General features: G+C 54.0%; 1 protein-coding gene across 4 annotated transcripts; it reads right to left on the bottom strand.

Annotated features, from left to right (window-relative positions):
* Positions 1-21: 21 nt before the first annotated feature.
* MED25 (mediator complex subunit 25) lies at positions 22-22,619 on the bottom strand. 4 transcript variants are annotated; one of them, XM_019014960.4, is made up of 18 exons: positions 21,750-22,191; positions 21,609-21,654; positions 21,149-21,273; positions 11,863-11,961; positions 11,320-11,440; positions 10,462-10,624; positions 10,192-10,322; positions 9,812-9,899; positions 9,523-9,716; positions 8,949-9,077; positions 8,387-8,472; positions 8,250-8,307; positions 7,992-8,099; positions 5,247-5,438; positions 4,797-4,868; positions 4,457-4,675; positions 3,997-4,177; positions 22-1,825 (listed from the first exon to the last, which is right to left on the bottom strand). In XM_019014960.4, the coding sequence occupies exons 1-18, from the start codon at positions 22,004-22,006 to the stop codon at positions 1,581-1,583; spliced, it is 2,514 nt and encodes an 837-aa protein (XP_018870505.3). In that variant the 5' UTR covers positions 22,007-22,191; the 3' UTR covers positions 22-1,580. The 4 variants fall into 4 exon arrangements, with proteins under 4 accessions (XP_018870505.3, XP_055225850.1, XP_004061238.4 ...); XM_004061190.5 differs by lacking the exon at positions 22-1,825 and adding an exon at positions 3,424-3,556 and having other exon boundaries at positions 21,750-22,619; XM_055369875.2 differs by lacking the exon at positions 4,797-4,868 and having other exon boundaries at positions 21,750-22,162.
* Between the last annotated feature and the right edge of the window lie 3,377 nt (positions 22,620-25,996).

Below are 25,996 nucleotides of genomic sequence, written 5' to 3' on the forward strand. Positions count from 1 at the left end.
AGAAAAGTCGACGGCCAGAAATATCATCAAATCGGATCTTTACTCAACTATGGTGAATGCATGGAACATAATACAAACATGGATGTTACTGGAGTTTATATTTTTAAATTCAAAATTGAAAAAATACAAATTGAAAAATAGAAATATTTAATTATTAAAATTTTCTCTTTCATAATTCTTTTTGCGCCTTTGAGTTGAAGCCAAAAGGCTGGCGTCTTCCCTTCCACACCGAGATGTCAGTGTCAGGCCTCGGGTGGCACGGTGGGGACGGGCAGTTTAGAATTCAGCCTTGAATCCTTCAACTGGGAACGATGTTTAATTTGATTCAGGTTCGTAACGGAAAACAGCTGTTCACAAGCGTGGGTACTCCCAAACACAGATATTCAGGACAACTACTGGAGATAGTTGTAGAATCTCACCATCTTCACACAGACTTGTATTTAGGAACTAGCGCCGTATTGCACTGTAGTTCAATTACTATTTATGGTCTGCATTCACACAAGAAACATTTGCCAACAAAGGCAAACTGGACAGTGTCTGTTCCTTCTCATGAGTCTGGATTCCGAGAGCCTTTGGGGGAATTTGGTCTTCAACCCCAGGACGTAGGTGAATACAGTCCGGGCCACCTCTTTCATTTCTGAAAGCCGACTGCAGCACAGGAAAGAGTAAAGGCTTTTTTTCCTTGCCGGTGGATTCCCCAGGACCAAGCATACACCATCATACATTCAAGTAGCTGTTTGTGGACATCCTTGCGGAGAAATATTCAGTGTTCAGAATGGTCATAACCTTGACCAGAAGTCTTTGACTAACCTTCTCAGGGGAACCCACTGTGGCTTTTGCCTGATTTAAAATGAACCAAGTTGGTTAACTTGAACAGTTCAGATTTCTTCCACAACCAAGTCACAGAGCTTCTGTGAAATCTCTCAGGTCAAGTCACCATCAACTCACTCGTGACTGAAGTCCAGGAGCGGAAGTGTCGAGAGCATCGCGGTGTGTTCTGTTCAGTTGCTCAGAACAAGTCAACTCCTGATGATGGATGCAACGACCCAACTTCCGTGTCCTTGCCAAATGCTGTCGCCTTGGATCAAGGTGTCCTGCCAAGTCCCCCTGTCATGACGCTGTCTGTAGTTGTGCTTCGGAACTCTGGCCAGTCTATGTGAAACTTTTCTCTCAATATACAAAAAAAATTAGTCCTTTCCCAGTGTTGGGCCTGCCTTGGCACCATGCCACAGACTTCTTCGGTCACATCAAGATTCTTAACACCACAAATAAATAAAGCTAACTGGGTGGTAATAGTTTATGAGCAGCGAAAGAAAAGGCCACAATCAATTTGACTCTTTCAAGCAACTGGACTTGTAAATCCCCGAGTTATCTCCAACTCACTGTGCAACGCAAATGCCCGTTAGACTTAAATAACGGTCTCAACAGTCATGTGTTTCTGTGCAGGACACGTCACTCTGCTCCTTTATAAACTCGCCATCTGCTGTAGCTCTGAATGCCCAGGTCATTCTTCTCACGTGATTCCGGAACGGCGTACCACTGCCGCGCCACTTCTGTTAATTCGCTTTTCAAAACAAACCCTATTGACATTTGAGTCCCTTTTTCAGTTCGTTGAGGATGGCGTCTCGAGTCTGTTCTGTGTACTGGTCGTAGCTCTTACTATGCTTTGATTCATAGTGGCGTTTCAGGTTGTATTCTTTCAACACAGACACGATTTGTTTGCATATTAAACACATAGGCATGCTCTTCACTTCCACAAAGAAATAGGCTCGCTCCCATTTTTCTCGAAACACACGGCCCTCTCCTTCTCTCTTTCGTTTTGCCGCTTGTGATAGAGACATGGGTACAAGAAAGATTTCACTTTCCTCTGAATGCTACCACAGAACAACCACAGTGCAAACCCCGTGACAAAGGCAGTGACTCTCTGCCTGACGGGGAAGCCAAGAGGGAGTGGTGGGGACTGTGGCGAACCGGAGAGCACACGCCCCATGGAGAAGGGCAGCTCCAGCCCGTTGTTGCCAGGCAGAAGGGCGGGCCCAGGGGTGCCAATTCTTCTGACTTGTCAAAAGAAGCCAAGACTGCAGATTTTGTGTGTGTGCGTGTGTGTGTGTGAATTAACCTGATTTTTACAACTAACTCGTAAGAAAAAAATGCCACATATGCTAACACAGGGAAGGCCAAACAAAACTCATCCGCACGATGGCCCATAGGCCACCAGATTGCAATCTCTCTCCTGGGGTGGGGCCCGTGAATCTGTACGTTAACCAGCATGCAAAATGATATGGATGCTGGTGGTCCAGGCATGGACCGCGCTCTCAGCAACACTGGTCCAGAGTCCGACAACAGACAACTCACTCGCCACCTCCAGGAGAGACCACCCTGCGCTCCAAGCCTGTCTGGATCCCCCTGCCCTCGGGACGTCTCTGAGGACATCCTTCAGGTCCCTCACCTTGCCACGTCCCAAACCTGTTCCCTGCTGGGTATTCTATCCTGGGGACAGACCCACCGTCTTCCCCATCCACAGCCCTGGAAGGTCAGTCTCTGACGTGGACCCAGGGACTGCCCTCTCTCCATGTGCGATCTTGTCTGCTTCTGTGGCTTGAACTGCCAAACATACACTGTCCCCTAAGGACACGTCCTGAGCTCCCAACATGGCACCTGTCACCTGGATGTCCCTTGGACCACTTGCACTTACTACCAGCTCCTTCTCCCAGGAGCCCCACCACCTACCATCACATAGGCCTGGCCCCCAGGAGCCAACCTCTACCCCAGCCCCCGACACCCCCACCACCCAGCCTCACCCTTCCTGGCCTCCTGTCTGGCCTCATCACGCTCTACAGCTGAGAGGGGTCTTTCTGACATCCAGAGCTGGCCTAGGCCCGCCCCACTGCTCAAAGCCTCCTGGTTCTCCTGTGTCCCCAGGACAAACCATGGGCTGCTCAGTTTGGAATCCGAGCTCCTCAAACTCTGCACCTGCCCATCTCTCTAGCTCCCTACATGCTCATGCTCCAAAAGCATCCATCAACTTGCTCCTCTCAATGTCTCAGGCTTCCTCCTGCCTTTGAGTATTCAGTTTCTGTTGTCCTCTGCACCCAGATCACCCCTCACCTCCTTCCCTCCCAGCCTGACGGCTGATTCTCTTTCAAGACTCTGAGGAGCTGGGGCTGGGTCAGATGCCTCTTCCAGGCTCCCATGGTGCCCCTGCCACCTCCATGAGAGCTTGAGTCCTGAGCGCTGCCTGCCTGTCCCTGCATCTCCCACGAATCAGGTTGCACCAGACCGCCTGTGACTCACCACGGAGGCCCCGGCGTCATTCACCCAGGGCCCCAGGGATGTCTGCTGAAGTGAGAACAAGGACAGAGATGCCCCCTGGGGTTTCCTCCTGCCCAGTCCTGAGGGATGTCAGTGACGGGAGCCGGGGCGTGTGTTAAAAAGGAACTTTATTGGGTGTTGGGGATTCAGATGAGATCCATGAGGATGTCGTCCTCCATGACGCTGGGCTGCAGGCCCGGCTGGGGGACCGGGCCCCGGGGACCCCCGCTCAGCAGCATCTGACCTGAGGGGCAGTGGGGAAGGGACTGCATCTCCCAGTAGGCCCTTGGGCTCAGGAGGGCCCAGAGGCACTAAGTTTTCTAGGCAGCCCTTGGGGGACCCAACAGAAGCACCTTCTGGCCCCATCTAGTTACAAATATGCTGTTTCCCATGAGCCTTTGGGGGCCCTTCTCCAAAACTACTTCTCTGGCCCTAAGACCACATTTCCCAGCAATCCCAGGAGCACACACAGGAGGATCATGGGAAACGCTCTTAACCCACTAGGTCCTTGGACCCATGGGCTGTACTTTCCCGGAGCCCTCAGAGCTCCGCAAAGGCCATTGGGGAACCCTCATTCTTGGATCCTATGTCTTTACTTCCCAGGAGCACTCAGTCTTGGTGCTCTAGCCCAGGAGCTGCTGGGACACTCAGTCCAGACCTCTGCCCTCCCCCGGGTCCCCTTACCTGGCAGTGGAGCCCGCGGGGGAAGTTGTGCGGGCCAGGACTGGGCAGGTGGTGGATGCAGGAGTGGGGGCCCCAACTGGGGCTGCCCCAGGCCCTGGTGCGGCGGAGGCAGCAGCGCAGGAGCCCCTGGTGGCTGCAGGTGGTGGAGGGAGGCCTGGGGTGGGGGCACCCCAGTCTGCGGCTGGGAGAACACAGAGAGTGGCTCAGAGGCTCCTGGTAGAAACTCCCCACCTCTCAACACAGACACTGCTCAGAGATGGAATCAGCTAGTGGTGAGGGGAAGTTTTTCTTCAAAGGTGGGGGATGGACGGAGAGGAGGCGGTCTGCCTTCTGCCTAAAGCCCTGGGCGGGTCTCCATTCACACCCACTGACCACAGTCAACCTCCCTCCTCCCAGACAACAGGACCAGAACCACCAGGGCCAGGATCTGGAACTCTCGCTACCCACCCCCACATCTCACCGGTGGTGGGTTGAGGAGGAGGCTTCGCAGCTGGGGGTTGGCCCCAGGGTTCTGGGGCCGAAGGATGGGTCCAGGAGGGGGTGGGCCAGAAGCTGCTCCAGGAGGGCCTTGGGGGGCACCTGGGGGGGGCTGGGCAGTACCTTGGGGCTGGGGCTGCCCCGTGGCCCCAGAGGCCCCTACGGTACCCTGAGGCTGGGGCTGCGGTGGGCGGAGCTGGAGCTGGTGGGAAGAGACACAGGGGTGAGGGAGATGGACAGGGCCTCACGCCCCTTCTGCAGGCACAGAGCGCAGCCTTGGGGCCTCCCCAACCCAGCCCCGACCCCGCCAGCCCTGTCCTCACCAGATTCTGTGAGGGCCTTGCTTGGTCCTCCAGAATGGGCCCCAGCCCTGGGGGTGCCTGCTGTCCCCCCATCTGCACGGGGAGAGAGGGGCAGGTCAGTAACTGAGGGTGGTGGCATCCTGAATCTGAGGCGGGAGGGCCTGTGCCCTGAGGGGAACTAGTAAGGAGATGGGGACATTCTCTTTGGGGGTGAGTGGTCTGGGAGGGATGCCGTACACTCCAAGGTCTCCAGGAGGAAGCTGTGTCAGGGCTTTGATGTGGATGCTGAAAAAGGAGAGAGACTGCAAGAAAATCTGAGTGGGACTTAGCTTGGAGGCACCACGTATTGGGAGAAGGGTGGGCATCTTGGTCCTGGAGACCCCAGGGGGCCATGTGGGGCTTGGGCAACTGAGCTGTGGGGCCCGGGCAGGAGGGGGTCGGAGTGCTGGTTTGGGGACTGTCAACACTCACTCCTCGCTGCTGCTGCTCCAGCTTCTGCTGCTGGACCTGCTTGTGGTTGGTGATGACCTGCCGGATGCCGTTGACGAAGCCGCTCTGGTCGTAGGGGATGAGGCCCATGAAGATCTTCTTCTTGGACGAGTACAGGAGCATGAGCACGCGCACCTCACAGGGCGCCGTGTGGGGGAAGTGCACGCAGCCCGCCTGGGTGGACAACAGCTCTTCAGAACCATTCATGCCCTGAAAGAGGCAGCCCTGACCCCCTCCCCATTCCAGAAGGTTCTAGAGGCCCCACAGGCAAGGGGAGGTGAGGTTTCTGCTATAGAAGGTTAAGGAGAACAGGTGTGCTGTGGGTTGCTCTGGAGACAGAAACTGAGGCGCTCAGGGCAAGCTAGGGTTCCGGCTGCCCACTGAGAGGGAAAGCGGAGAGAAAGCGCTGGAGCCCAGCTCTTCAACCTTCGGCCACCACCTGCTCCTCATGGGCCCAGTTTCTTGAGCATAAAATGCCACGGCGGCCTCCTCAGAGGGCGGCTGAGGGTCACGGCCGGGAGAGCGGCCTAGATGCACAGTGTGGTACCCGCAGGCCTGTGATCAACGGTGGGTCGGACCCCGGGTACCCAAGAGATCCTCCGGCCCTCAGCACCGGCCAGTGTACACCACGGGGAGTGCTCCCACATCACAGGGTCGCTGTGACTATGGGATGTCTGATCCACAGCAAGAGCCCTGCCTGAGGCTCAGCCCACAGGAAGCACCCAGGAAACATCACTGGTCATCAGGGGGGTAACACATGCAGCATTCAGGGCAGGGGCTCCTGAGGGAGGCGAGGCTGACCTTGGCCAAGTGAGTTGACTTCTCTGAGCCTCGGTTTCCTGCCTGAGACAGACCCTGCTAGCTGCCTATTCCATATCCAAGTGTCCTCCTCCCCTGCATTCCCAATGCTGTCTGCGGCTGTAACATGTCCCAGCCCCAGACAGTCACGGACACCTGCTCCCAGCAGCCTCCCATCAACTAGGGGCTGCCCAGTGGCCTAGGTCCGGGCTAGGAGGTGAAAGGAATGCCTGCTCTGGAATCTGAGAAGGTTTCTGCTGTCTTGAAGAAAGGGAAACACACAGCCCCCTTCCCTTCCTTCATGAAAGCACACAGGATGCCTGGAGCCATGAGAGCTACCTTGTGACTATAAAGGAGAGGCTAAGAGAACCACAGGGCCCTGTCCCTGATGTCACAGACCTATGAAACCAATCCCAATAGCTGGCCCCCTCTAGATGTCCTGTCCTGTGCAAAATATAAATGCCTGCTCCTACAATGCCTGCCCTCTCAGAACCCAGCTGCCACAGTGTGGCCACGTGGACAGGCCATGTGCAGACACTGGGATGGCCGGTCCTAGCCAAGCCCCAGCCAACAGCTGTTTTGAACATCCAGCCCAGTAAAGCTTTCAGATGACCAGAGTCTCAGCTGCCATCTGATGGCAACCCCGTGAGAGTCGCCAAGCGAGATGGCCCACTGAGCCCAGGTGACCCACAGAATCAAAAGAGAAAATTTTTTCCGAGTGCCCCCAATTATCTATGTGTTTGGGAAACTACGTGATTTGCAGCCGGAAGTACTAACTCTCAGGAATGCCTTCTTCACAAGGTTCTGTGAGGGTCTCGTGAGGTGATCCCCCTAAGGTCCTCTTTCCTGCAGGAGTGCCTGGTGCACGGAAGTAACTGATCTGCTCCTTCCCCGAGTTACAAAGTGTGAACTGTGACTCCCAGAAAGCTATGCTGAGGCTGGGCGCAGTGCCTCACACCGGTAATCCTAGCACTTTGGGAGACCGAGGCAGGCAGATCACTTGAGGTCAGAAGTTCTAGACCAACCTGGCCAACATGGTGAAACCCTGTCTCTACTAAAAAATACAGAAATTAGCTGGGCATAGTGGCACATGCCTGTAATCCCAGCTACTTGGGAGGCTGAGGCAGGAGAATCGCTTGAACCCAGGAGACAGAAGTTGCTGTGAGCCAAGATTGCACCACTGCACTCCAGCCTGGCTGACAACAGTGAAACTCTGTCTCAAAAAACAAAACCAGAAAGCTAAGCTGAGGTTCCAATGCCCAGCACCTGTGAAGGTGACTCTATCTGGAAAGAGGGTCTTTGCAATTGTAGTAAGATGAGGTCAGGAAAATGGGGCCTAATCCAAAATTACTGATGTCCTTATAAGCACAGGGACACAAAGACACAAAGAGAATGCCATGTGGAGACACACACAGAGGGAAGACAGCCGCGGGATGGAGGAAGACCCTGGAGCGATGCCACCTGAAGCCTGGGGTTACCGGCTGGAAGAGGCAACGAAGAGGCCTTCCCTCCAGCCTCTAGAGAGAGCGTGGCCCTGCCGACACCCTGACCTTGGGCTTCTGGCCTCCAGAACTGGGATAGAACACGTTTCTGTTGTTTTAAGCCCCTCTGCTTGTGGTAATGTGTTACCACAGCCACAGGAAACGAACACATCCCGTAAAGCCATGCCAGAATCAACAGCTTCCTCCTAACTGATCCTGTCACATCCAGCTCACATTTTTAATGTGGAATATCCCTCAATCTAGTGCATACGATGATTATAATAAAAGTCACGGCTCTAGAAGAAAGGCGAGGAACCTAAGGACATGAAGTGCACCCAACCATCAAAAACGGCTTCCGTGGGCCCAGGCACTCTGGGATTCCCGTCAAAGGTCAGCAGAAAGCAGGACAAGAGTCAACACCCCTCAGTCCCCCGTGCCCTGGACTCACGAAGCCATTGCCCATGATGCGGTAGAGGCCTTTGAGAGACTCCAGGTCCTTGTTGGTGAAATGGAACTGGACCATCCTTGAGTTCCGGAACAAAGGGCCCAGGGTGGTCTGCGGGAGACACAGAAGTCGGCTGGCATGCTGGTGTGGGCAAGTGAGGCGGGGACACGAGGCAGGGAGTGGGGGTGGGGCAGGGAACAGGGAAGACACAGCAGGGTGAGGACTGCCCGGCAGCAGGGCTGGCCCTCCACCGCCACTCACCAGCAGCTGCTGGGGGATGAGCTGCATGATCAGCTTCTGGGGCCACTGCTCCGTCTTCCTGGGGGGCGATGCCAGGAGAGGTGTGAGGAGGGGGCCAGCCCCAGCCCCACCGCACCCCGCCCCTGACTGTCACCTACAGGTTCTCGCCATGATTCACGTAGACCTGGCAGGGCAGTGACCGCGTCAGCTTGGTGTTGGCATCCACTGAGGCAGGTTTGGGTTTCTGAGGGGGAAAAAAGAGCATGTCACAGTAAAAAGGGCCATAAGCCTCAGTCCCCTTGAGCCCTCATGTCCTACCCTGGTAGCCCCAAAGCTCAGGATGTTCCCCAGTTTAAGTCCCATGAGCCCCAGGCCCCTACTCCAGACCAGCAAGCCTTCAATTCCTCAAATGTTACAGCTACGTGCCCGGCCCCTAAATCCCACCATCCACTGTGCCCCAGATGATACATCGCCTGGGCTCTTCTCTGGGCCCCAAATCCTGGGCTTTTCTGGGTTCTTTGCATGGGGACTCTCCTCTGTACCGCAAGTCTCACCGCTCCATGGGGCTCCTGGCCTCGCCCCGCATCCCACGGGTCCAGCACAACGAATGCCTCCAAACCCAGCACTGCAGACCCCACGCATCTGGCCCCATGAGTCCTACATGCCCAGCCCCACGGCTCCAGGAGTCCCAAGTGCCCAATGGACCCTCAGGCCCCTCACCTCTTGCCACTCCAGGACCCCGCTCCAGGCCAGAAGCTTATTGGAGACTGACTGCTGCCCACCGAGGGCTGGGGCTCCCAGCTGGGCTGGGGAAGGGCCGCTCACCCCTCCTGGGGCCACAGTGCCTGCCTGCCAGAGGGGAGGAAGGAGGGCCATGAGAATGGGGAAGGACGGGAGCCTCCGGGGGCCATCCTGTGAGGGCAAACCAGGAAGGAGGAAAGGTCCCTTCTTCTGCCCCTCCATCCCCAGAACAGCACTTGGCCAGCCCCAGGACCCCAAATGCTTGGACCTTGCAGGATTTGAGGACTCGTAAGCTGTGCGATGCCCTGGACTCCCAGACCCAGTGATTCCTTGGGTTTCTCGGAACAGCCCTGACCCTCCTGGAGCCATGAGCCTCCCCACTCTGTCCCCAGACCCTCATCTCAGGCATCTGCAGCACACACACCACGAGCCCCCAAAGCCCCAGAACCACCAGAGCCACATCCCCCTGGAAGGCAAATGACTCATCCTCTAACTGTCCTAGCTGTGGACAGCAGGAGGAAGGAGCAGAGGCAGGAGGCGTGCAGGCACCTACCATGGACGGTGCCCCGGGCTGTGCCGTGGGAGCCAGGCCGGAGCCAGGGGCCACGGTGGAGACCAGACTGGGCTGGGAAGCAGGTGGTGGCTTGGGGGCGCCAGGGGGTCCTGGGGGTAGTTGGGGAGCTGGGGCCTGGCTGAAGGGGGGACCCACTCCGGGAGCAGCTTGTTGGAGAGGGGTGATGGGCGAGACTGTGGGAGAGACCAAGGGAAGAAGTGGGGAACAAGTGTGTGGAGAGAGGCCTGCCTGGCCCCTGCCCGCCCTTCATCCTCACTCCAGGACTCACAGCGAGGGCCCAGCCCGGCCTTCTGGTTCTTGGCAGCCTCCACTGCATTCTGCGCGGCCACCTGAGCTGCACTCAGGTTCCCGGGAACCTGTGGGTAGAAGGGAAGAAGGGAAGGGACTGGTGAGGACCATGGCCCCCCAGTCCTGGTATCCCACGAGGTCACACCACCCATGGCCCCATGAGGCACCAGCTGGGATAGCTTAGCTCACAACACCCATCACACAGCACATGAGCTTCCAGGGCCCCAGGAGTCCCACCTTCCCAATGTCCCATGGGACTCCCATCATCCCACAAGCTCCAACATGCAACTAGATCTCTCCCCAGGGGCCAGGGCTCCAGCAAGTCCCCAGAAGCACGTCCCTTCCCGGAAATATCCATACCTGGTACTGCGGGGGGACGGGGGGCAGAGGCTGCTGGGGGGCTGCTGAGAGAGTGGCACCTGAGGGTGCGGCGGGAGGCAGGGGGACTGGCTGCTTTGACTGGAGGGGGCCTGGGGCTGAGCCACCCCCAACTGAGAGCAGGAGGGATGGCCAAACCCAGAGAGAAGGGATTCAAGGTGCAGAGAGAGGAGAGAAATCCAAAATCCAAGTCAGAGGGAGCTGGGGAAACACGTCGAGCCCCCATCCCCGCGCACGGTGCCCAGGCCTCACCAGGCAGCACGAGTCCCCGAACCAGCACCATGTGCCTCGGGTCCTGGCTCACATCTGTCGGAGGCTGCAGCGGCTCCAGCAAGGCCGGGGGGGCTGCCTTCTCAAACAGAAGCCGAAGCGCAGGCAGCTTCCGGGGAGACACGATGGAGAAGTGGATCCCCCGCTGTAGGAGAGGGGCCGAGCAGTCATGACGGGCCCCCTCCATAGGGGTGTTGGGGCCGGCCCCCAACCTACCACAACTGCTGTGTGGCTGGACAGCACCAGCCCTACAACCACAATTCCCATTGGGCTTTGAGGCAGGAGACCCTGAAACCAGGTATCACCTGCCCCGGGAGACTCTGGGTTCTAGTTTTGTCAGTAAGACTAAGCGGGCCAGGTGTGGAGGCTCACGTCTGTAATCCCAGGATTTTGTGAGACCGAGTCAGGCAGATCACGTGAGGCCAGGAGTTTGAGAGCAGCCTGGCTAACATGGTGAAACCTCATCTCTACTAAAGATACAAAAATCAGCTGGGCGTGGTGGCGGGCGTCTATAATCCCAGCTACTCGGGAGGCTGAAACACGAGAATTGCTTGAACCCTGGAGGCAGAGGCTGCAGTGGGCCAAGATCACACCACTGCACTCCAGCCTGGGTAACAGAGCCAGACTGTTTCGAAAAGAGAGTAAGCAAAGCTGGTCACCAGTCTGTGACTATTCTGTGACTGAGTCCAGGCCCCGAGTGCCTCCCCCCTCAGACCCAAGAGTCCAGGCCCCCAGTGCCTCCTCCCTCAGACCCAGGAGTCCAGGCCCTCAGTGCCTCCTGCCTCAGACCCAAGACTCCGGGCCCCCAGACCCTCGTCCCTCAGACCCTGGAATCCTCACCTCCCCAATCTGCTGCACAAGATTCTCAGTTGTGCATCCAGAGTACGTGGTGCTCTCAACAGCAGGCAACAAGTATGGGGGTGAGTTGCAGATGAGGAGGCAGACCCGGTGCGTCTGGCCACTACCAGGAATGAGAGAAGACATGAAGCCAGCAGCAACAGAGGCCCTGAGAAGGAACCCAGACCCAGCACCAGCGGAGAAGCACATATTCCGCCTCACATGGAATCAGAAGCAACGCCCCTACTTTACAGCTGAGAACACTGAGGCTCCAAGAGGTTCTGGGATGTGCTCTACGTCACCCAGCAGGCAGGGCAGGCAGGAGTGACACCCAGAGTTGGCACTGCTTCCTGATGGGGATGCTGAGACCGGGCACTGGCCAGGCGTCCCCCAAGGACACACCTGCAGCCTCCTGGCTCAGCGTGCTTGGGGACACAGAGCCCATGCCCTACAGGGTGAGGCTGGAGGTAGAGCCACTTGACAGGCAAAGTGGTTCCAGGCCAGGCAGAGAGAGACTGGCCCGGCCTGGGTGGAGGGGGCACTCACATCTGCTCGCGCATCTTCTTGAAGTCATCAAACAGCTGCAAGGCTGTGCTGAGTCCTTCCGCGATGAGGCTGCAGCTCTCACCACCCCCGCCCATGAACCTGCAGGGGCAGAGTGGTCAGCCCCCAGGGTTGCCATCATCCCCATCCCCAGGCTATGCTTGAAGAGCCTGCTCCCATGCTGTCCCCCACTCTATCCTGGGCTATGCACCTTGGGATGACAGGGACACTGCTGAGTTCCCTACCCAATCCCTGGTGCTAGCACAGCACCAGTCCCAGACAGGACAGGGGACATTTGTTGTCTGTGTTTTTTTTTTTTTTTGAGATGGAGTCTCGCTCTGTCGCCCAGGCTGGAATGCAGTGGCACAATCTCAGTTCACTGCAAGCTCCGCTTCCCGGGTTCATGCCATTCTCCTGCCTCAGTCTCCCGAGTAGCTGGGACTACAGGTGCCTGCCACCACACCTGGCTAATTTTTTGTATTTTTAGTAGAGACGGGATTTCACCATGTTAGCCAGGATGGTCTCCATCTCCTGACCTCATGATCCACTTGCCTCAGCCTCCCAAAGTGCTGGGATTACAGGCGTGAGCCACCACACCCGGCCGACATTTGTTGTCTTTAATCATGAAGACTGGGAGGGAATGGGAAAGGGCTGGGGACCCCAAGCCTAGGATCCTGTGCTGACTCCAACCCTGGAGTGACTGACTCCATGCCCAGCCTCCTGCTGTCCCCTCCCCTCTCTGGGCTGTCTGCTCCAAATCAGTCCTGGTCCCACTTCACCTTCCCAGCCAGAGACGGGGGCCTCCTCTGTCCTCCTAGTCTTATGGGTTCAAGTGTGCCCCCCTCAAAAAGACAGGTTGAGGTCCTAAGCCCCAGTACCTCAGAAGGTGACCTAATTTGGAAAGATCTTTACACACGTAATCGAGTTAAATTGCGGACCCTAATCCACTATGGCTGGTGTCTGTGAAAAGGAGAAACGTGGACACGGACACACACACAGAGGGAAGACACAAGGACACAGAGAGACACAGGGAGAGGCCATGTGAGGACGGGTGATGCAGCCTCAGCAGGCGCCAGGAAAGGCAGAAGGGCCCTTCCCCTGTAAGGTTTCAGAGACGGCCTGGCCCTACCACCTGGATTTTGGACTTCCAGCCTCCAGAACCCTGAGACATCAATTTCCATTCTTCTGGCCAGTTTCTCATACTTTGCTACGGCAGCCTGGGAAACTAACACACACAGACTCTCGTTTCTCCTCCGCCTGATCTGCAGTCGCGTCGCAGCGTCCGTCCCACATGGGTTGTAGCCCGGGGATGGCCTCTCCTCAAGGGCAGCTGTGGTTGCCACCATTCTTCCGGTCACGTGGTCGTGAGAGGCTGACCTTTGCTGCAGGGGACGTGTGTGGAGACCGAGCACCCCTCTGAGGGTCTTGAGGGCCCTGTCCCCCTGAAGTGTGGTCTCTGATCCTACCTCTCCCACAGGCGGGGATGGGGTCTGAGTCCTCTCTTACCCCCAGGCTTGCCCACCACAGCGGGGCACATGTGAGGCCTCAGGAAATGTAGGCTAAGTGAATGAACGTCTACAGGCCCAACTGTGTCCATCAAGACTGGAACCAACCCAGGCCCTCGGCCCGGCATTGGCCTGGCATCGGCCCAGCATCCGAGGCCTCCGAGTCCTGCACCCCGTCCATCTCTCCTGCTCCATGCCCGCACCTATAGGTCCTCTCAACTGACGAAGCCCAGACATCCAGGTCTCTCCATGTGCTGGAACACACCCATTCCGGCCCGGATGGAATCCAGCTAAACTACGACACCCATCCTGGTGTGCCCTCCTATAGGAAGCCTTCCCTACATGCCACCTAATTTTAGGGCCTGCCCTTAGTCATATCATAGATCACCCGATACTGCAGCTGTCAAGCTTCTCTCCGCACCCTGTGCAGCCCTCCATGAGAGACACCAAGGCGTCTGACCCCAGGTCACACAAGGCCTAGGAACCATCTGCTGAGTACTCAGTGCACTGGTGGCCTGGCAGGGCCATGCAGCGGGGCTCTCCGCTTCCTGCCTGAGTTCTCACACTGATTTCCTTCCAGTCCCACTCGGCCCGGCCAGTGAGCACACTGAGCCCCTGAGCCTTCTTCCTGCTCTCAGGGCACTCGGGCGCTGCTCCCAACCCACCACACACTTCCCAGCCCTCCTCTTCCTAGCCATCAAAACAGCTTTTGTTTTTGAGACGGAGTCTCGCTCTGTCTCCCAGGCTGGAGGGCAGAGGCACATCTCCGCTCACTGCAAGCTCCGCCTCCCGGATTCACGCCATTCTCCTGCCTCAGCCTCCCTCGTAGCTGGGACCACAGGCGCCTGCCACCACGCCCAGCTAATTTTTTGTATTTTTTTAGTAGAGACGGGGTTTCACGGTGTTATCCGGGATGGTCTCGAACTCCTGACCTTATGATCCACCCGCCTCGGCCTCCCAAAGTGCTGGGATTACAGGCGTGAGCCACTGTGCCCGGCATCAAGACAGCTTTGCACACAGAAACTTCAACTGTGTGCAAAGAGTTGGGGTGAACCAACTCTGCACCCAGCTGTTCTGCTACAGGTGAAATTAAGCCAATGTTTTCCTGGGACTTTCTGGGACTCGAGCCAAAACCACCCTGGCTGGGGATGGGGGGATGGGGGAATGGGGAGCTAGTGCTTCATGCATATGGGGTGTCCCCTTTGGGGTGATAAAATTTTTTTTTTTTTGAGATGGAGTTTCGCTCTCGTTGCCCAGGCTGGAGTGCAATGGCACGATCTCAGCTCACCACTACCTTCGACTTCTGGGTTCAAGTGATTCTCCTGCCTCAGCCTCCCGAGTAGCTGGGATTACAGGCATGCGGCACCACGCCCAGCTAATTTTGTATTTTTAGTAGAGACAGGGTTTCTCCATGTTGGTCGGGCTGGTCTCGAACTCCCGACCTCAGGTGATCTGCCTCCTCACCCTCCCAAAGTGCTGGAATTACAGGCATGACCCTGTAAAACATTTTGGAAGTGACTGGGTGCAATGGCTTATGCCTGTAATCCCAGCACTTTGGGAGGCTGAGGTGGGCGGATCACTTGAGGTCAGGAGTTCAAAACCAACCTGGCCAAAGTGAAACCCTATCTCTACTAAAAATACAAAAACCAGCCAGACATGGTGGTGGGTACGTGTAATCCCAGCTACTCAGGAGGCTGAGGCAGGAGAATCACTTGAACCTTGGGGGCAGAGGTTGTAGTGAGCTGAGATCATGCCACTGCACTCCAGCCTGGGAGAGAGAGAGAGACTCCATCTCAAACAAAACAAAACAAAACAAAACCCTTATGAGGAAAAGTGTGATAAACTAACCAGTTTGAGATGCTAAAACTTGCGTTTCTCTTATTGAACACTAAGTACAAGTCATCTGCTACAAGCTCAAAGGGCGACATGTAATAAACATTTTGTCAAAGAAATGTGGAAAACTTGAACAGAAGCAGCATTATGGCTGGCTGCAAAATATGGCTAAAATATCATCAAGTTTATGATAAATTCCAAATAAACCCCTTGATATGGCAGACACAAAATAAAAATAAAAGCCCCCTAGGTGACACAAGTGGGCTCTGACTTGGTGTTCCCAAGTCCTCTAACTTACTCCCATTTGTTCTACCCAGTATCATTCCCCGGGGTCTCGGCTGCCCGCTTTCATCGGCTAACAGGTGCCTGGAGCCCCAGGAGGTCAAAACGAGTGAATGTTAACAGCATCCGGCCATGACCAAGCGCTCCCTACACATGGCCTGTCACCCAGGCAAACTAGCTCCATGAGGGCCAGGACCTTGCCTATCTCATGCCCACTAACTCCTTGGTGCCCAGGACGATTTGTTCCACAAACAGTTGTTGAATTAATGAGTGAACATATGAATGAACAACTGAGTTGTCATAATGTTATGGGAAAGACACTGGGTCTATTTTCCTTCCACCTCTTTTTTTTTTTTTCCCCCGAGACAGGGTCTCGCTCTTTCACCCAGGCTGGAGTGCGGTGGCACAATCTCGGCTCACTGCAACCTCTGCCTCCCAGTCTCAGTTGATCCTCCTACCTCAGCCTCCTGAGTAGCTGGGACTACAGGTGTGCACCACCATGCCTGGTTAGTTTTTTCTATTTATTTGTTGTTTTTGTATTACACACTAATTCATTTATTCAGCCAGTCTCCTGAAGCCCCGTGGGTGCCAAGCCCCAGCTGGAAGCAAATGGCAGAAGCACCCAGGGACCTGGACATTCACAGTCCAGAGGTGTGGGGCTGTGACAGGTCATGGAGGCAGAGGAGGAAGCATCTGGCTGCAAGAATCGGGAAGGTTTCCCAGGGTATAAGACACCTGAGCTGGGTCTGGAAGGCTATGCAGTGTCTTCCAGGGTAGTTAGTATTAAATGCATTCTGGACATTCATTCTACAGAATTTACCCGAGGCGTCCTGTGTACCAGGCCCTGTGCTGGCTGCCAGGCACTTGAGGAGCATCAGACTTGGACCTGGGCCTCAAGAAGTCTCCATTTAACATCACTCAAGACTGTCTTACCGGTCTCTCCCAGTGGTCTCAAATGGAATACATTTTGCGCCCCCTTCCCAGAGGATATTTTATAATGCCTGGAGACATTTTTGGTTGTCACACCTTTGGGAGGGGGCTACCGGCATCTAGTGAGTAGAGGCCAAGGATGATGTTAAACATCCTACAATACCCAGGACGGCCCCCACTACAAGGAATGACTGTGTCCACAGTGTCACTAGGGCCAAGGATGAGAAACCCTGCTCTGTGTTACCTATGAATTCCAGCTACCGCGAAGGGGAAGCTTCTGTGTCACCTTTTCACTATATGTCCTGCACCCAGCACTTGCACGCACATCCTGGAACAAAGCAGATACTCAACAAACACCTGCTGCAGAAGCGTACAGAGGTAACGGCAGCTACAAACAGGTGTTGTTTAATGAACCTTGACTGCAGACCAGGCCCTAAGCGACACACAGCACGCAACTTAGCTCCTGTGATCTTCTAACAACACGGAGATACACGCGACCATTATCCATTTGCAAACCAGGAGAGTGAGGCACAAAATCCTAGGAAACACTTACACGGCACTTAATACATGCCAGGCACTGTATTTAAACATCATCAACTAACTTAATTCTCCAAACATCCCTGTGAGGTTGCGGTACCCAGCCCCCAATACAGCACCCAGCAATCCAGCCTCTTGCTATTTACACACTGGGTAGTCTCCTCCTACACTGAACGGGATACGCTTATATTGCACACCAAATGCAGTATGGCAGAAGTGGACTTGGCACCGCAGCTCAGGCCTGTAATCTCAGCACTCCAGCACTTAGGGAGGTCAAGGCAGGAGGATCGCTTGAGGCCAGGAGTTCAAGACCAGTCTGAGCAACACAGCAAGACCTCATCTCTACAAGAATTAAAATAAAGAAATCAGCCATGCATGGTGGTGCCCACCTGCAGTCCTAGGTACTCAGGAGGCTGAGGTGGGAGGATCACTTGAGCCCGAGAGGTCGAGGCTGCAGCAAGCTATGATCCCACCACTGCACTCCAATCTGGGCAACAGAGCAAGACCCTGTCTCAGGTTAAAAAACAGAATGTAGGCCAGGCGCGGTGGCTCACGCCTGTAATCCCAGCACTTTGGGAGGCCGAGGTGGGTGGATCACAAGGTCAGGAGACCGAGACCATCCCGGCTAACGCCTGTAATCCCAGCACTTTTGGAGGCCGAGGCGGGTGGATCACAAGGTCAGGAGACCGAGACCATCCCGGCTAACACAGTGAAACCCTGTCTCTACTAAAAATACAAAAAATTAGCTGGGTGTGGTGGCGGGCACCTGTAGTCCCAGCTACTCAGGAGGCTGAGGCAGGAGAATGGCGTGAACTCAGCAGGCGGAGCTTGCAGTGAGCCGAGATCGCACCACTGCACTTCAGCCTGGACAACAGAGCGAGACTCTGTCTCAAAAAAAAAAAAAAAAAAAAAAAGAATGTAACAGAAATAATGACATGACGTGTAACTTCCAAGACTTGATTACAAAGAGCCTAGTGGGGCCTCTGGGTGCAGCATCTCATGCCTCTAATCCCAGCACTTAGGGACACTGAAGTGGAGGATCACTTGAGACCAGGAGTTCAAAACCAGCCTGGGCAACATTGCAGGACCTTGTCTCCACAAAAAAAACAATTTTTTTTTGAGACAGGGTCTCAGTCAGTCAGTCACCCAAGCTGGAGCGCAGTGGTGCGATCTCTCCACCTCCTGGGTTGAAGTGATTCTCCTGCCTCAGCCTCCTGAGTAGCTAGGATTACAGGCACATGCCACCACACCTGGTTAATTTTTGTATGGTTTTTTTTTTTTTTTGAGACAGAGTCTTGCTCTGTCGCCCAGGCTGGAGTGCAGTGGTGCGATCTTGGCTCACTGCAAACTCCGCCTCCTGGGTTCACGCCATTCTCCTGCCTCAGCCTCCCGAGTAGCTGGGACTACAGGTGCCTGCCACCGCGCCCGGTTAATTTTTTGTATTTTTAGTAGAGACGGGGTTTCACCGTGTTAGCCAGGATGGTCTCCATCTCCTGACCTCATCATCCACCCGCCTCAGACTCCCAAAGTGCTGGGATTACAGGCATGAGCCACCACGCCTGCCCAATTTTTGTATTTTTTGTAGAGACGGGGTTTCATCATGTTGGCCAGGCTGGTCTCGAACTCCTGACCTCAGGTGATCCACCCGCCTTGGCCTCCCAAAGTGCTGGGATTACAGGGATGAGCCACCGTGCCCGGCCACTACAAAATTTTTTTTTTTTTTTTTTTTTTTTGAGACAGAATTTCACTCTTGTTGCCCAGGCTGGAGTGCAATGGTGTGATCTCGGCTCACTGCAACCTCCACCTCCCAGGTTCAAGCAATTCTCCTGCCTCGGCCTCCCAAGTAGCTGGGATTACAGGCATGCGCCACCATGCCCAGCTAAGGCCTGTAATCTCAGCACTCCAGCACTTAGGGAGGTCAAGGCAGGACGATTGCTTGTATTTTTAGTAGAGGCGGAGTTTCACCATGTTGGACAGGCTGGTCTCGAACTCCTGACCTCAGGTGATCCACCTGCCCCAGCCTCCCAAAGTGCTGGGATTACAGGCGTGAGCCACCACGCCCGACCTACAAAAATATTTTTAAGAAATCAGCCAGGTGTGCTGGCATTTGGCTACCGTCCCTGCTACTCCAGCTACTCGGGAAGCTGAGATGGGAGGATCGCTTGAGCTTTAGCCCAGGAGGTCGAGGCTGCAGTGAGCCGTGACTGAGCCACTGCACTCCAGCCTGCATGACAGAGTGAGACCCTTCCTCAAAAACAAGAGAGGCCTGGGGCTTCCTCTTTGCTCTCTCTATTGGGTCCCTCAATCTGAGGAATGCCAGTTGCCATGTTAGACAGTCAAGCAGCCCTGTGGAGACGTCTTGTGGCCAATAGCCACAGACTCGCCACCTTGGGAACGGATTCCCCACCACCAGTCAAACCCCAGGATGGCTGCAATCCTGCCGACCTCCTGACTATTGCCTTGTGGGACCCTCAGCCCAACCATCCAGCCAAGCCAGTCTTGTGTCCTTGACTCACAGAAACTGCGTTAGATAATAAATGTTTGCAGTATGCAGCCATTATTTGGTGGTAATCTGTTATACAGCTAAGAATAAGTAACACAATGAAAAACGAATACAAGTACTATCCACATCCTCACTTCTCAGGTGAGATACTAGGCACAGAGGGGACACAGACGCCTGGGTCTGAGAGTTAGTTCTGTGCTGGAAGAGCCAGGATTTAACCCGTCTGCCTGACTCCAGACTCTACAATGTCAACTATCAAAATCCGATCCAGCGCCAGGCGTGGTGGTGAGGCAGGAAATTAAAGAAAAAAAAATTAAAAAGAGAAATAAGTTTTACTGTATTAGGCTGACTTGTCTGAGAGGCAGCAATGGGCACAGCCCAGACCCAGGAAAAGTCTTGATAATACTATCTAAAGTGCTCTTGGAGACTCTCCCAGCACTCCCTCAACATAGAAGAAAAAACAAATTTTCCTTTGTTTTATGGAATGAGTTTATAGATTCCTGTTCTCTGTAACTCATGACTTCAAGTATTCTGTTTTATCTAAGAAGTACAGCGAAGGTCATGAGAAGCCTGAGCTGCCTGGGCACCACAGTGAAGGTTATGGGATAAGCCCGTGCCTAGGCTAACCTAGATAACAGACATCTGGGTTGCATAGCAACGGTTATGTGCAATCCTGAGTTATAAACCTGTTACAACAATTTGATTAACTGTTTTTCTCCTGCCTCTGTATCCCTGCTGTCGCGCCACTGTAAGCTTGCTTCAAGCTAGCCCACCCCCTTTTGTGAAGTGTGTATAAAAGTCAAGTGCTATCTTTGTTCTGGGCCGTCTTTGGACGTGAGTCGGCTTGGGCCTGAGTACACTCAGCGAAAGATTCTCCTGCTTTAACCTGAGGGCTCTCTCCTGTCGTCCTGAATCCCGCAACAGTGGCTCACCCCTATAATCCCAGCACTTTGGGAGGCTGAGGCAGGCAGATCACATGAGGTCAGGAGTTTGAGACCAGCCTGGCCAACACAGTGAAACTGTCTCTACTAAAAATACAAAAAAAAAAAAAAATTACCTGGGCATAGTGGCGTGCGCCTGTAATCCCAGCTACCTGGGAGGCTGAGGCAGAAGAATCGCTTCAACCCAGGAGGTACAGGTTGCAGTGAGCCACGACTGTGCCACTGCACTACAAGCCTGGGAGACAGAGCAAGACACTGTTTCAAAAAAAAAAAAAATTCTGATCCAAGCCACAGAGGGATCTATCCTGGCTCTGACCCATCCCCCTGCACGGAGGCTACAATGTACCCATCTGGAAAAGGAGGACAGGGGTAGATAGAAAAAGAGAGGACAGAAAGGGGACAATCACACAGGGAGTACAAGGTGGCTGCTGGAGCTCAGCCAGGCCTCCCTGAATGGGAAGGTTTTTCCTACTTCTAAACTGATGGCAACATTGCTGAGCACACAGAAGCCACCACAAAAGTGACTTCTGACAAAAACACAATCACCCTCAAAGTCCTTTCAATCGCTTAATATATAGGATGTTTCCTGCAGCTCAAACCCAAGCCATCGCTCACTCACGGCCCCTCACGGGGACACCAACCACCCCAAGCCATCCCTCATGCATGGCCCCTTACAGGGACCCCAACCACCCAAGCCATCACTCATTCACGGCCCCTCACAGCGCCCCCCAACCCACCCCAAGTGGGGGAAAGCTCACTTAATGCCATCGAGCCAGGTGACAAACTCATAGGCGCTGCTGGTGGGAGCGTGACATTGTACGTAGGACTCGGGAGCGCAGTCCACTGTGTTGAACACCACGAGGCTGTACTGGGTCCCCCCATACTGGGAGGGGAGGACAGAAAACTTTTAATCTGGGACCTCAATTCCCTTTTCCTTTAGAGAAGGAATCAGGGCTCCCAGCTTCCTGTTCCTCCAGAACCAGGAACTCCTCAGCTTCCTCCTTCCTCAGACCCAGGAATCTCGGCCCCAGCCCCTTCTCCCTCAGACCCAGGAGTCCAGGCCCCCAGCCCCTCCTCCCTCAGACCCAGGAGCCCAGGCCCCCAGCCCCTCCTCCCTCAAACTCAGGAGTCCAGGCCCAGCCCTTTCTCCCTCCCTCAGACCCAGGAGTCCAGGCCCCCGGCCCCTCCTCCCTCAGGCCCAGGAGTCCCTAGACTCACGTCTCCCCCGAAGTCCGTCTCAGCAGGAGGACCACCATTAAAATACCTGTGAGGGTAGGAAGTGAAAGGTCGGAGTCAGGCAAGAAACTGTGCGAAACTGAAGTGGGAGGGCGGGGTTAGAGTCGCGGAAACAGCACTCACTCGATGGCCGGGAGCAGGTAGTGCTTGCGGAGCCCCTCGAAGTAGGGTCCCAGGTTGGCCGTACCCTCAATCACAAACACCACGTCGGCCACCACGCTCCCGGCGCGGGCCGGGCCCTCGGACCCGGGGACCATACCCCGTGCGGTACCCGCCACCGCCACTGCCGCCGCAGCCGACGCCGCGGAATGAGCGGAAATGCGCCTGCGCCGCGCGCGCGCCCGCGTCGGGCAGTTTAGAGCTGCTGGGAATGCTGCCATGTTTGTGCGGGGCACGCGCTGAGGCTTCGTTCTAGCTCCATCCTCCTTCGCCCCCACCGCGTGGAAGACTCAGAAAGGGCATAGTTAGCCCTTCTAGGGGCCTGATGGGTTAGACGGAATTATTGTCAAGAGCTAAGTAACTTGAAAGCGGCTCAGTCAGCCGCCATCTTTGAGCGGGGCGTCCAGGTCCGCCTCTTGTCTCAAAGGGAGGGGCAGGAGACCTGGTTGCTATGCAACGCGTACGCTGCCCTTGTTTTCGTTTTTGTGTTTTGTTTTTTGTTTGTTTGTTTTTTCGAAACGGGAGTCTCGCCCTGTCGCCCAGGCTGGAGTGCAGTGGCGCGATCTCGGCTCACTACAACCTCCACTTCCCGGGTTCAAGCGATTCTCCTGCCTCAGCCTCCCGAGTAGCTGGGATTACAGGTGCCCGCAACCACGCCCCGCTAATTTTTGTATTTTTAGTAGAGAAAGAGTTTCACCATGTGGGCCAGGCTGTTCTCGAACTCCTGACCTCAAGTGATTCGCCCGCCTTGGCTTCCCAAAGTGCTGAGATTACAGGCGTGAGCCACCGCGCCGGGCCCGCTGCCCTAGTTTTCTAACCGTTAGATTAAGTTTCTGGTTCTGTTGTTTCGGGCGTGGGGACTAGGGGAGGGACGCGAGAAGGATCCAATCACATCGGCGGAAACGAGGTTACTAGGCGACGCTTTAAGGTCGTCCTCAACTTGGAAGGGAGGGCAGTTGTTTTCCCCCCGAAAAGAAGCCGAACACCAAACCAAGTGCGGGTTGCTAAGCAACACCTGAGCGTTGTTTTCTGGGAGAGGAGCCAGAAACTGGCTTAGAACATAAATACATTCCAGGTGGATTAAAAATGTAAGTGCAACAAATGAAACCCGAAAACTATCTGATGGGAAAAAATCTTAATGACTGCCATGGAGTTTCTTAGCACTACAGCAAAGTTAGAAAACGTAGTCTTTATTAATTTTTCCCAAAAGACTGTATAAACCAAGTTGAAAAATATACGGCCAACTGGGAAAATCTTTCTAGCGTGTTTGTTGACAGAAATGTGCTACGCAAATAAATCTTACTGATGAATAACAATATAGAAAAATAGAAACACTTCATTACTATTATCTTTTAATTTTAATTTTTATTTTTTGAGGCAGGGTCTCTTTCTGTTGTGCAGGTTGAAGTGCAGTGGCCCAATCTTGGCTCACGCAGCCTCTACTCGCACTGGAGCCACTCTTCAGCCTGTGGAGCAGCTGGGACCACAGCCGCGCACTACCACTTCCAGCTAATTTTTAAATTTTTTGTAGAGATGGGGTCTCACTATGTTGCTCTGGCATGTCTCAAACTCCTAGGCTAAAGCGATCCCAGGTGTTAGCCATCGTGCCCTGCCACTTTATATTTGTTTTAATAGAAAGAAACCTGACCAGGGCCGGACGCCGTGGCTCACGCTTGTAATCCCAGCACTTTGGGAGGCCAAGGCGGGCAGATCACCTGAGGTAAGGGGTTCAAGACCAGCCTGGCCAACATGGTGAAACTCCTTCTAACTACTAAAAATAAAAAAATTAGCCGTCCTGGTGGGCGTCTGTAATCCCAGCTACTTGGGAGGCTGAGTCAGGAGATTCTCCTGAACCCGGGAGGCGGAGGTTGCAGTCAACTGAGATTGTGCCACTGCATTCCAGCCTGGGCGGCAGAGTTAGACTCCGTCTCAAAAAAAATAAATAAATAAATAAATAAATAAAAAGAAACCTGACTAGTTTCACACAAACACACACACAAAATTTTGAATGGCCAATAAATATTTTAAAACATAATCTTCGGCCGGGCGAGATGGCTCATGCCTGTAATTCCAGCACTTTGGGAGGTAGAGGCGGGCGCATCACGAGGTCAGTATCACTGGGCGTCGTGGTGCCCACCTGTAATCCCAGCAACTCGAGAGGCTGAGGCAAGGAGAATCGCTTGAACCCGGGAGGCAGAGGTTGCAGTGAGCCGAGATCACGCCACTGCACTCCAGCCTGGGCGACAGAGCGAGACTGTCTCAAAAAAAAAAAAAAAAAAAAAAAAAAAACAGGCCGGGCGCAGTGGCTCATGCTTGCAATCCCAGCACTTTGGGAGGCCAAGGCGGGCAGATCACGAGGTCAGGGGATCGAGACCATCCTGGCTAACACGGTGAAACCCCGTCTCTACTGAAAATCCAAAAAAAAAAAAAAAAAAAATTAGCGGGGCGTGGTGGCGGGCGCCTGTAGTCCCAGCTACTCCGGAGGCTGAGGCAGGAGAATGGCGTGAACCCGGGAGGCGGAGCTTGCAGTGAACAGAGATCGCGCCACTGCACTCCAGCCTGGGGGGACAGAGCGAGACGCTGTCTCAAAAAAAAAAAGTGATAATAATAATAATAATCACCAATTGAAAAGTACTTACAGAAAGCCCAATGATAAAGGTTTTTACCTTTATCATTTAAAATTATTTTTTATTGGGTTTCTATTTTTCTTTTATCTTTTATTTTTATTTTTATTTTTTATTTTACTTTATTATTTTTTTTTTTGACAAAATCTTGCTCTGTCGCCCAGGCTGGAGTGCAGTGGCGCAGTGTCGGCTCGCTGCAGCCTCTGCCTCCCTGGTTCCACCAATTCTCCTTCCTCAGCCTCCCCAGTAGCTGGGACTACAGGCGTGTGCCACCTCGCAGGCAAATTTCTGTATTTTTGGTAGAGACAGGGTTTTACCATGTTGGCCAGGCTGGTCTCAAACTCCTGACCTCAGGTGATCCACCCGTTTTGGCCTCCTAGAGTGCCCGGATTATAGGCAGTGAGCCTGCGGAAGCCCTTTTTTTTTTTTGAGACAGTCTCATTTGCTGAAGGTTTTTTTTTTTTTTTTTTTTTTTTGAGATGGAGTTTCGTTCTTGTTGCCCAGGCTGCAGTGCAATGGCACAATCTCGGCTCACGGCAGCCTCCGCCTCCTGGGTTCAAGCGATTATCCTGCCTCAGCCTCCCGAGTAGCTGAGTTTACAGGCATGCGCCACCACGCCCAGCTAATTTTGTATTTTTAGTAGAGCCGGGGTTTCTCCATGTTGGTCAGGCTGGTCTCGAACTCCAGACCTCAGCTGACCCGCCCACCTTGGCCTCCCAAAGTGCTGGGATTACAGGCGTAAGCCGCCGCGCCTGGCCTGCTGAAGCCTTCAAATCCATACAATCATATGATTTTACTCCTGTGTGCTTGGCAGGCATCTTTCCAATTTTATGAACACTTTCTTACATTACTAGTATGCCATTGTTACCTGTAACAAAATTAACTTCTTAGTATCATCCAACAGTAAGTGTGTAATCAAACGTTCCAATTGTCTCAAAATGTGTTTTTACAGTTGGTTTATTTGTATCAGGATCCAAACAAAGACCACACACATATTTAGACATTATGTCTCAAGTTTCTTTTCATCTAGAGCAGCCCCCTCTTTTATGCCTGTGTAACTAACATTTTAATAAAGTTGTAAGGAAGATAAAAGTAATCCAGAGAAAGGAAAAAAAATATCAATAGGCAAGAAGGAAGATTAAAATGGTACCTAGGCCAGGCATGGTGGCTCCTGCCTGTAGTCCCAGCACTTTGAGAGGCTGAGGTGGGTGGATCATTTGAGCCAAAGAGTTTGAGACCAGCCTGGGCAACATGGCGACACCCTGTCTCCACAAAAACTACAAAAATTAGCTGGACGTGGTGGGGGCACACCTGTAATCCCAGCTACTCAGGAGGCTGAGGCAGGAGAATCGCTTGAATCCTGGAGGCGGAGGTTGCAGTTAGCCGAGATGGTTCCACTGCACTCCACCTTGGGCGACAGAACGAGACCCTGCCCCTCTCCCGAAAAAAAAAAAAAGAGAAAAAGATGTACTTTAGGAAGTAGGAAAATTAAAAATTATGCTAGAAAGATGGGCTGATCTGCAAGAAGGAAGAGGAAGGGAAAAATGAATCATAAATACTTTTGTCATTACAAGTAAATGCTGCCTG

This window comes from Gorilla gorilla, chromosome 20, assembly GCF_029281585.2.
Source record: "Gorilla gorilla gorilla isolate KB3781 chromosome 20, NHGRI_mGorGor1-v2.1_pri, whole genome shotgun sequence".
In the NCBI taxonomy this organism is placed as follows: domain Eukaryota; kingdom Metazoa; phylum Chordata; class Mammalia; order Primates; family Hominidae; genus Gorilla; species Gorilla gorilla.